We start from the raw sequence: 11,661 nt of genomic DNA on the forward strand, positions 1-11,661 counted from the left end.
ACCTTTGGTTTTGTCCCACTGGGTTTTTCTAAAGGAAGGTTTTTAACGAGGCCACAAGTCTACTTCTCCTATCTCCTAGATGATTGATCTTGGTCTGTCCACATGAAGACCTTATGTTATATTTTATCCTATGTTTTTATGTCTTTGTTTTTGAAAACATTTAGTCTTTAAGATTGGTCTTTGTTGTATTTTCGAGAGGAGCCTTTGTTTTACTCCTTTCTTATGTTTTCGAGATGCTGTGCATGTGCAGCCATCTCTCCTATATATTAGGCACGAAATTGAGTAATAAAATAATCATCTTTTAATCAAAAACCTTTGTTCTCTCTTAGACTTGTTTACGAGTTCTTGAGTGATCTTGTTGGTGTGTAGTATCCAGCAAACCCTAGGTGTCTAAGTTGGTGTGTCATATCCGATCTAGTCATCTAAACGTGTCAAGGAGTCTTTCCGCAACTCTTTGAATCATCCATCGATCCACATGCCTTGAGAAACTTGAGTCTTTTGATTCGTTTCTGCAAGGATTATCCCATCTGCTCCAGAGCCTTCCTAGGATCGTGTCAAGTGGTATCAGAGCAACTCTGGAAGGGAAGTATTCGATTTCATCTTGTCTATGCTTTGATCTGTTCATCTTCTCATCGATTTTGATCAGATCTACTTGTTTGCTACTGAAATCTGATAGATCTAAGTGTTTTGATCATAGATCTGTTGTAGTCCTTTCATATTCTCGTTGATCTTCACTTGATCTGTGTTTCTGGTTTAAAGATCTGAATGAAATAGGGTTGTTTGATCTCGTTTCTGATAAAAACTTTTCAGATTCTTGTTGCAGAAGTTATCGTTTGCTTGATCTGAAACTTGCTAGGGTTTGTGTTAATCGATCTGTTCAACTATATTGTTGTTTCTGTTTCTGATCATCAATCTGATTTATTTTGTTTTGAGTTCGTTTTGAATCTGTATCTATTGGCAAGTTGATTGTTTGTTTTACTTTTGAACTACTTACTGCTGTGTGTTTCTTTGTGATTCAGGTACCATGGCAGGAGAACTCAGCAAGAATGATAAACTGTTTCTTGAAGCATTCACAGTCAGTATGGATAGAGTCTGCAAAGATCAGTTGAGAAAATTCAAACAAGACATACAGCAGCAAAGGAGAAGCAGATTATCCAGAGATGAGTACAAGCCAAGAGGGTATGATCAGTTGGAAAGAAACCAGAAGCATGCTGTTGTTATCAAAGACACTCCACAACAAAGAAGGTTTGAAAGAGACAAGTGGAGCAGAGATTGCAGCCAACAATCTGAGACAAAGCTTTATTCTTCCATCTCAACTCAGAAACTACATGACAGTAGGAGATCTCGTCCATCCACTGGAATTGTTTCAACCAAGAAGCAACCAATCTGTGCCAGCAAGGAGAAGACAGTCTCAAATCCACTTAGAGGAGATAAACAATTATGTTTATTCAGTGAAAAGGATAAGGAGGCTTTGTTACAAGTAATAATGGATGTGGAGAGGCAATTCAAAAGGAGCAACACAACACGTGCAGCCACTGAAACACAGCATCAGGAACTAGTTACTACTGTCTCAGATCTCAAAGATACAGAACCGGAATCAACTGCACCCATTCAAGAAGATCAAGTCAAAGTATCATCTCCTATCAATCAGAAAGAAGAGCAACCAGTTCAGAACGTCATGGTTCCTTTCATACAGACTGTAGTAGAAGAGGAGGCACCCAAGGAACCACAAGCAGATCATGGAGTGATGCAACTGATTGTCTCTGAATCGTATGGTTTCCAAAAGACACTTCTTGGTACTTTTCTCATCAGTCCTTTTATCTGGAGCAAGACTAGAGAAGTGGAGCTTTCTAGACACGAATTGGGCTTGCATCATGTTGTATTTGAGCCTGGAGGAGAGTTGTGGAATCACATGAACAAGATCATAGTGATTGAGAAGAAACCGGCAGCAACAACAATTGATTTTGGTCATCTTTTACTTTCTGGAGATAAGGTGTTGCACGTCTCAGATCAGCAAGAGTTTCAGTATGAAACCAACTGGAGAATGTTACCCACTCAGTCCTTGATCCAACAAACCAGACCACGCAGTAAATGGCCACCTGATCTTCAAGTTATTACCAGTTTGGTAAAACATATCGGTTTGGATCAGTTCCAAGAGATGTTTATATGTGATTGGGTTAGAAGGTTACAGACCTACTTGTGGAGACCTGGAGCATATGACAGCATATTTATCCTCCTTGAGGAATGCTCTGCTCGTGCTAAGATCAGCTGGGGTCATAAGGAGTTGCAAGCTGATCATAATGCCTTGCTTCTCTACCATGCCAAGATATGGAAGCCACCAGATATGCAGCAGCTTCAGTATCATTGTAGAGCTTATCAAACCATGATTGGAGATGAAGGAGTCACTGGAGAAATTGATGAAGTGATCACTGGATCAGGAGAAGAACTCATCTTTTCTTCTCAAATTAAGGAGAAACCACCAGATAAACTCAGTCTACAACAAACTCCAAAGAAACCAACCCGAGGTATCTATCTAAACTCAAAGAAAAATATGAAACCTAATTTGCTTGCTGTTGGTACAGGTCAAACTGTTTTGAGGTATACACTTTTCGAAAAGAAGGGCTATAATTATCAGAGTATCAAAGATGAGTCCTTGGCTAAGTTGGAGATGCAACAAGAAAACATTGGAAACTGTCTAGCCGCCAGTTTTGATATAGGAGCAGTCCGAGGATCATATCTCAACAACCACAAGGAATTAATCAGCAAGCTCGACTGCTATGAAAACCTAACTCATCAGGGTCTCACGTCGAATTGGAATCATGTCCAAAGCTTCTCAGATGAAAGAGTTATGGATTCTACAAGTCGGATGATCCTCTGTGTGCTTTGTTTGAATATTTTTCTGAGTTCAAAATATCTCAATCCTATTTATGGCGGCCAGGTGAGCATCCTAAGGTAATTGATCATGTTTTCATGGATTCTTTTATTGATTACACAGATATGATGCACTTGTTTTTGTCAAAAGAGCCTTGTGCAGATTATAAGGAAGCTTGGAAGCAATCAAGGAGAAAGAACAAGCATGAGGAAGACAAGCGGTTCAAGCCACCTGATCTGGATCAGGAGAAATACCCAGACGTCCTTGCCTTTATCATCATCAAAGAAGAACCTCCAGATGCAGCATACAAGCCAAAACCGAGCAAACACAAATTTGGGATAAGACTCTTACTCTTTGATAAATGTTTGTGTACTAACTTGTTTTGTGTCAGTGTATCAGGTTGTAGGAATGCAAAGAACACAAAATGGATCAGAGTTTCCTCTATATCCGAATCAAACAGCAACAATGCCTATCTAAGAGGCCTGCAAGGTAAGTGTAATCTGATTTCAAACTTCTATATTGCTGATTTGGTCCCCTTTATTGCAGGTAAAGCAGATTTGAGGTCAAATCTTTTTGAAGAGGGAGGGGATGATATGATCATGGAAAGCACCAAGGAATGGAAGCATGAACCTGAACCTGAAGAGCTTGTAGCTGAGGATGCAACATTGAGGAATGCTTGGAAACAAGAAATTGGTCTTGGCCGAAGCTTGATCATCCAAGACACCTTTACCATCATTCAAGCTACTCCACCTTCAAGCTGATCATCATCTAGGCAAGTAGCTTGTGTGTGCTCTTTTCCTAACCTTTGGTTTTGTCCCACTGGGTTTTCTAAAGGAAGGTTTTTAACGAGGCCACAAGTCTACTTCTCCTATCTCCTAGATGATTGATCTTGGTCTGTCCACATGAAGACCTTATGTTATATTTTATCCTATGTTTTTATGTCTTTGTTTTCGAAAACATTTAGTCTTTAAGATTGGTCTTTGTTGTATTTTCGAGAGGAGCCTTTATTTTACTCCTTTCTTATGTTTTCGAGATGCTGTGCATGTGCAGCCATCTCTCCTATATATTAGGCACGAAATTGAGTAATAAAATAATCATCTTTTAATCAAAAACCTTTGTTCTCTCTTAGACTTGTTTACGAGTTCTTGAGTGATCTTGTTGGTGTGTAGTATCTAGCAAACCCTAGGTGTCTAAGTTGGTGTGTCATATCCGATCTAGTCATCTAAACGTGTCAAGGAGTCTTTCCGCAACTCTTTGAATCATCCATCGATCCACATGCCTTGAGAAACTTGAGTCTTTTGATTCGTTTCTGCAAGGATTATCCCATCTGTTCCAGAGCCTTCCTAGGATCGTGTCATGGTCGGACCATAAAGTCGACCCAAGTTGTCGATGGGTCTGACTGTCCATCTGGACAGTCCACGGGCTTGGGGGATGTTTAAAGGCCCAACTAAAGCCCGCCCTGGGCAATCATAGGCGAAATACTGGTAATGTAGCCGGTTGTGCCCATTCGCCCAAAAAGTCGCACCGGTTTGCCCAAGGAAGTTGGCAATTCCTTTCTATATAAATATAAGGTGTTCTGATCTATTTTTCTCATCCATTCCTTTAGGGAAAACTCAGGCAAAGTTCGACAGAGAGAAAAAGGTTAGAGAGAGAGAGAGAGATCGGCCAAAGCAAGGCCGTGTACGGTGGTTAATACTTTTTGGCGAGAAGATATCGTTTGGCAAAGGAGATAGCGACTGTAGATTAATACCAGAAGCAAAGAGAAAGAGTTGGAGAACGGCTCGAATACTCCTGAGACCTCAACTAAGGTCAATGGAGTAACCTCTGACCCATTGGCTAGGATATCCGGATGGTCCGGTGTGATCTAAGACTATGGGTGATTGGTTATATCCATCTCTCCCTTTGTATTTGATTATTATATCTGCTTCTACTCCTTTCTGATTACTTAGGATACTAGGTGATAACCCGCGCCCTGTGCGGAGTGAGAAATTTAAACGATTGATATACTTAAAAAAAGCAAATCTATAGTTGTTTTGCAGAATGTGTCTAATTCTATGAATTTTTGTTATTACTATTATCAGTGGTTGGAGCTGTTTTAAAGATTGAGTACGTTTTACTGTGTTGAAAAACAGTCAGAATTGTGTTAATTTAGTAAAATGCAATGTAACAAAAACATACTCCCTCTGTTTCAAAATGATTCATGTTCTAGAAAAATATTTTGTTTCAAAAAGATTAATATTTTACATTTTTCATGCATATAATAATGATAAATAATAAATTTCAAGAAAATTAATTATATTTGTTGAATTTTAATTGGCTATTACTTATGGAAATTTGTTAAACACAAAAAACAATGTATATTAAAGAAGTTTTTTAATATGTGTGATTTTTCTAGAATATGTATCTTACTGAAACTGAGGAAGTACTATATACCAATTTAAAATATGCGTATAAGAGATGTGAAAAAAATAATCTTATTATGTTATGAAGCCCAAAAAATGTAAATGGGCTGAACGTAGAAAATATATTACACTCACGTGGATCATATCTTCCTGGTTAGAAAAAGACAAATAAGACATAAGGCAAAACATCAAATAAAAATAGAAACGTAAACGTTTTGCTGTTAAAATAAAATATAAGATGATGATGTACACTCACGTTGGCATCAACTAACACCATTTCAATAGCGAGACCACCAGAATGAGAGAATTGCTTCCAAAGCACCTTAACCCTAATTTTCCACATCGTTTTGAACGGTTTCAAGTCACAAACACCATGGAAAGCTACCATTGCCATGAGGAAATAACGATATTACTTTGAAACCGAGAAAAGGTTCTGAAAAAAATGGGTGAATGATAAAACACAATCGGGGCCTTATTTATAGTTGTGTTAAACGTGATAAAGAAGTCATATACGTGCTGACAAAAAAAAAAGAAGTCATATACGTAAGGAATTTATGACTGTTTATACTTCTCATATCGAGAATCCCCTATATTAAATTGGTTCTCGCTTTATTAGAAAGAATGTAAAGATACATATACAATATTTCTATAAATTGTCTCATATAATATATAACATATATTAACTTAAATATGCTTCACGCCCAAGTAATAGAAGGATTTATAAAGATTTGCAAATTATTAAACGACATATATAGAATGTAATAAATGTACATAATTTTTGCTTTTCAAGTAACTACCTACCCTCCCCCGACCCCCTCTTTCATTTAGCGACCTACAATTATTTGATGTCAATCTCAACACTTTAGAAAAGGGGTCAAAATATAACATGTCTCAATAACATGATAAATACATATACAATTATTTGATTGGGTTATAGTAAAAGTATTCAAATTTGGCTAATTATATTATTGTGCAGAACTACACGACTTCTTGTAATATTTAAATTTTTTTCATAACCATAATTTGAATAGGTGCACAAAATTACACGTATATATCAAGTAAATATAAATATATATTTAATATATATATTATTTTGGGTTATCACATTATGGTTGTTGGAACTCGTTTTTGACGAGATGGTTTTAGACCATTTTTGGTCAGTTTCGGGACGAAGACGTTCGTCGGAATAACCGAATGTTTGACAAACACTATGAAGTAGTGTATTGATATGTCAAAAACAAAGTTCATTTGAATGAGAAATGGAGTTATAAAATGTGTGACTTAAATGTACACATTAGATATTGGGTTTGAATTTAGATTTAAATAGTTAGAAAGACTTATGTCTAATAACTTATGGTTTAAATCATATTCATGGTTATCTTTTATATTTGTTTAAAATATAAAAATGTGAACCCATTGCAAAATATATTACTAACTTTGATTTTATCAAAAATAGTGATAATGATTTTTGTTTGAAAGTTACATGGTCATAGTCAATGGAAATAAATGTCCATTATGATATGTAACTTAAAAACTCCATAATTACACACCTTACGTTTTTGTTGTGGTTTTGAAAGAAGAAATCACAACTTAAAATTTTGTATTAAATGTATGAGTGGTGCCATCATTCTCTGATTTCTATATAAAATGCTACTAAGCATTTGAGAGAAAGATGAACACTTTCACACGAGCAACACAACAACAAATATATGCTCCCACTTGAATATTTCTTTTATTTTAGTTTGTGTCTGAGAGTGCAACACAAAACCAGTTTCGCCAGGCTTACGACAAGCCCCGAGAGCATGGAATCAGAAGCTTAACAAGGTGTTACAGAAGCTAAAGTTCATACGTTGCAGCAAGGAACCTGCCTTATACCGCAAGAAAGAGGGAAGTCGCCTACTTCTAGTTGCTGTGTACGTTGATGATTTATTGATTACAGGTTCAGACTGTGTTCTTATACACGGGTTCAAGAAGGAGATGTCAAGTCAATTTGAGATGAGTGATCTCGGGTTATTGACTTACTATCTTGGTATTGAAGTTTGTCAAAAGGATGGAGAGATAACATTGAATCAAGAGAGATATGCCAAGAAGATTTTAAGCGAAGCAGGAATGGAGGAATGCAATGCCACTCAAACACCAATGGAGTTTGGTCTAAAGATATCTAAAGCGGACAAGGAGGAAAACATCGACGAGAAGGAGTATAGGCGCATGATTGGGTGCCTACGCTACCTCCTTCATACACGACCGGATCTTGCTTTCTGCGTGGGACTACTCAGTCGCTATATGCACAAGCCAAAGACATCACACGGAGCTGCTCTTAAGCAAGTCTTGAAGTACCTTAAAGGAACCACAGCCTTAGGACTCGTTTATAAGCAAGCGCATCATACGAAACTTGAAGGGTTTAGCGACTCGAGTCATAATATTGATGACGATGATGGAAGGAGCACCACCGGTCACATATTCTACCTGAATGAATGTCCTATCACGTGGTGCTCACAGAAACAAGAAACCGTAGCACTCTCTTCGTGTGAAGCTGAGTTCATGGAAGCAACCGAGGCTGCTAAACAAGCCATTTGGCTTCGAGAATTACTTGAGGAAATCACTGGCGAAACAGGTGAAAAGGTGGTTATAAGACTTGACAATAAGTCAGCTATAGCACTCACAAAGAACCCCGTGTTCCATGGACGCAGCAAGCACATTCATAAGCGCTACCACTTCATCCGAGAATGCATCGAGAATGAACAAGTAGATGTTCAACATGTTCCAGGAACTGAACAGAAGGCGGATATGTTAACAAAAGCTTTGGGAAGAATCAAGTTTAAAGAAATGAAGGCATTAGTAGGAGTTCGAGATATTGGAGAAGTTAACTTCAAGTTTAAAGGGGAGAATGTTGGAGATAAACATGAAGTAAACTTAGAGACTAAGTAATTCTAAGAGTGTTAGGATTAGGATAGTTAATACCTAAGAGTTTAGGATATATATTAGCTATATAATGAGATGCAAGAGTGTTGCATACATTGAGAGTTTGAGAGATATTGTGTGTGCTTAAGGTTTTGAGAGAGTTTTACTTAAGCTAATAAAGAAGAGTTTCTTTATATTCGAGTTCATAATCAAGAGTTAAACTTATATATATATCGTCCGGGGAAAACGGCCAATTCCCCCATGAACTAACTGATCCGTGCTTATTCACACACGAAGTTTTTTACCATGCCAAAACCTCCACGAATAACTCAAATATTTGAAATACATACACAAACTAATAATTTTATACCAATTCTCACAAAACCGTAGACGGTGTCATCAAGCCGTTAACAGGTTGACTTAACCATTTAATTTCGGTTAAATAAAAAGAAACAGGTTGACTTAACCATTTAATTTCGGTTAAATAAAAAGAAACACGACGCTTTTTGCTCTTCTTCCTCAGTTTGGCATTAAACTGAAATTAGGTTTCACGCAGTTGGATATCGCGGGAGAGAGTGAGACAGAAGAGAGAAGAGAGATAGAGAGAATGGAGACAGAGATGGAAGAGAGCCGAGGCCTCCATGACAATGAGACAAATGATACAGAGAGATATGAGAATGAGACAGAGACGAGGCTTCCATGTGATGAAGAAGCAAGAGTTGAGAGAAATGTGAGGGATTTTATAGATGAAGAGGTTGATTTGTTTGCTACACCAGTCGGCTCAGATGATGATCAAGATGCTAATGAGGGAGATGGCTATCTCACCTACAAGAAAGGTAGTGGTGAGTTTCAGTTAAAACAAGCCTTTGATAGTCTAGAGGCTTTTAAACAGGCGATGGTAGATTATGTGTTAAAAAATGGTTGGAATGTGAAGTATGTTCGTTGGGATAAAGACAAATCTGAAGCGAGATGTGCTAGTGAAGCAGAAAAGGAGAGGAAGATTGTATGTGGAGGATATACTGCTCCTATGAAGAACCATTACAAAAATGGATGGTTAAAGTCTACGTTAAGGATCATAGTTGCAGTAAGAGTGGGTACTCTAAGCTGATTACACAAGAGGTCATTGCAAAGTTGTTTGTAAACGATCTTAGAAACAATCCCAACATAAGGCCAAAGGACATTATGGAAGAAATTCAGAAGCGTTGGGAATTGACTGCAACCATAGATCAGTGTAGACATGCAAAGAAAAAGGCTTTAGAGATGATCAAAGAGGAGCATGATCTACAATTCTCAAGGCTTAGAGATTACCGGCTGGAGTTGTTAGAGTAAGTGTATCATATTTTTTTTTAAGTGTTTCATGTTTTGATTTAAACTTAATATCATACTAGGTCCAATGAAGACTCAACAGTAGAGCTCGAGACACTCCATGGAGATGACGGTGAAGATATTTTCTACATATTTTACGTCTGCTTTGCTGCATTGAAGAAGACTTGGTCTGCTCATGCCGACCGATCTTTGGTCTTGACGCATGCTTCCTCAAGTGCACAACAAAGGGTCAGTTGTTAGCAGCAGTTGGTAGAGATGAAAATAACCAAATGTTCCCTATAGCATGGGCTGTTGTTGACGTTGAGAGTGAAGACAATTGGGTCTGGTTCATTGAGAAATTGCAGAACGATTTAAACCTTTGCAATGGTGAAGGCTTTACAATCATATCAGATCGACAGAAGGTATTAATTATAGACTTTTTTTTCTGTTAGTATGAGGAAATAAACAAAGTTGTTCTTTATTTTCAGGGATTACTTAAGGCGGTATCAAATCTCTTGCCAATGGTTGAGCACAGGATGTGTGCAAGACACATATACGCTAACTTGAAGAAGAAACATCCACATAGAGCAGACATGAAAGGCTTATTTTGGAAGGTTGCCAAGAGCTACAATACGGCGCAGTACAACAGGAGAGTGGATGCAGTGAAAGCATATGACATGAGCGTATATGATTCGATGATGGAGAAGAATCCCAAAAACTGCAGCCTCGCCTACTTTACTCCTTCCTCGACTTGTGATGACGTGAGCAACAACATATCAGAGTCTTTTAACCATGCGATTGATCCAGCTAGAGCAATGCCACTGGTGGAAATGCTGGAAACAATACGCAGAAAAGCTATGTTACGCATTGCGGCAAGGAAGCTGATATCAATGAATCACAGAGGGAAGTTCAGTATTAAGGCAATGGAAAAAGTCAGTAAGGAGCAAAAGAAAATCCGTGGCTGCACTATATATCCTTGCGGTTTTGATGTGTTTGAGGTGCAGGAGAAAAACACTGCATACAAAACGAAGATGGTTGACCAAACTTGCACTTGTCGAAAGTGGGAGATGTCGGGATTGCCTTGCCGTCATGCTCTGAAGATTATTTCTGTAAAGAAACGCAAGCAAGAGGATTATATGGCAGATTGTTACCTCACCTCGACATGGAGAAAGCAGTATGAAACACCCATTAAAGCTGTCCGTGGGATAACCTTTTGGGAAAAATCAGTAGATGCAGAGATTGTTCCACCACCAGGAAAACCAGAGCAATCAAGAGGAAGAAAGAAAATTCCTAAGCGCATAAAAGGGAGGAACGAGTCTCCAAGTAAGAAAAAGACCAAGGCTAGGAATGAGTCACCTACAAAGGTTTCAAGGGAGAGAAGGAACATTCATTGTGGCCGATGTGGAGAAGTAGGACATAACGTAAGGAAGTGCAAACAAGTTGGAGTTCCGGTTCAAAGACCACCAAAGAAGAAGAATGTCACACAAGATGAAGGACCTAGTCAAGTGATCGACTGACCTTATGACTTGTTTTGGATCGTTTAAGGCTTTTTATGTGATATCTTTCGGATTTTGATGATTCAGATTGACTTATGGCTTGTTTTGAATCGTTTTAAGGCTTCTTATGTAATATCTTTCGGATTTAGTGTTTTTGGATATTACTATTTTGTTTTGCAGCAATTATATGTTGTAGAAGTGGTTATCTTTTCTGAAACATAAAATGAAACATAATATATTACAAATGATCATCACCAAAGTACACAAATAGCCATAGCCACTTAATATTACACAAACATAGATATTCAAATAGCCATATCCTCCTAATATTACACAAACAACAAAAGGCCATTTTCTTCAACACCTACATTACAAACTTAAAGAACAGAACAAGTACAACAAAATAAACTATCATGTTCTTTATCCCTTTCACCTCCATCTTGGAATCTTGAAGTTTCTTCTCAAAACCTCGTAACTGTTTCTCTAAACGAGACACACCTGATTCACAAGCACGTGTGTCCATTATAAGAATCTCCATCTCCGAATTAAGGCTCTCCTTATCCTTTACTAAGCTGCTTGAAGCTTTTTCAAGACCACAAATTTTCATCTGCATATCCTCAATCTCTTCAAGAGCTGATCCATCCGCCCACTTGAATAAATGAAATCGATTGTTTTACAGTTTCGA

At 37.8% G+C, this 11,661-nt stretch overlaps 1 protein-coding gene across 1 annotated transcript; it reads left to right on the top strand.

The window, feature by feature from the left end:
- The first annotated feature begins 8,782 nt into the window (after positions 1 to 8,782).
- Positions 8,783 to 10,997, top strand: LOC130500133 (uncharacterized). Its single transcript, XM_056994861.1, is given in 5 exon segments — positions 8,783 to 9,151; positions 9,154 to 9,500; positions 9,564 to 9,729; positions 9,846 to 9,902; positions 9,969 to 10,997. Coding segments are annotated over 5 exon segments (1,968 nt in total).
- The last annotated feature ends 664 nt before the right edge of the window (positions 10,998 to 11,661 follow it).

The sequence above is a fragment of the Raphanus sativus genome, chromosome 9, assembly GCF_000801105.2.
Source record: "Raphanus sativus cultivar WK10039 chromosome 9, ASM80110v3, whole genome shotgun sequence".
In the NCBI taxonomy this organism is placed as follows: Eukaryota; Viridiplantae; Streptophyta; class Magnoliopsida; order Brassicales; family Brassicaceae; genus Raphanus; species Raphanus sativus.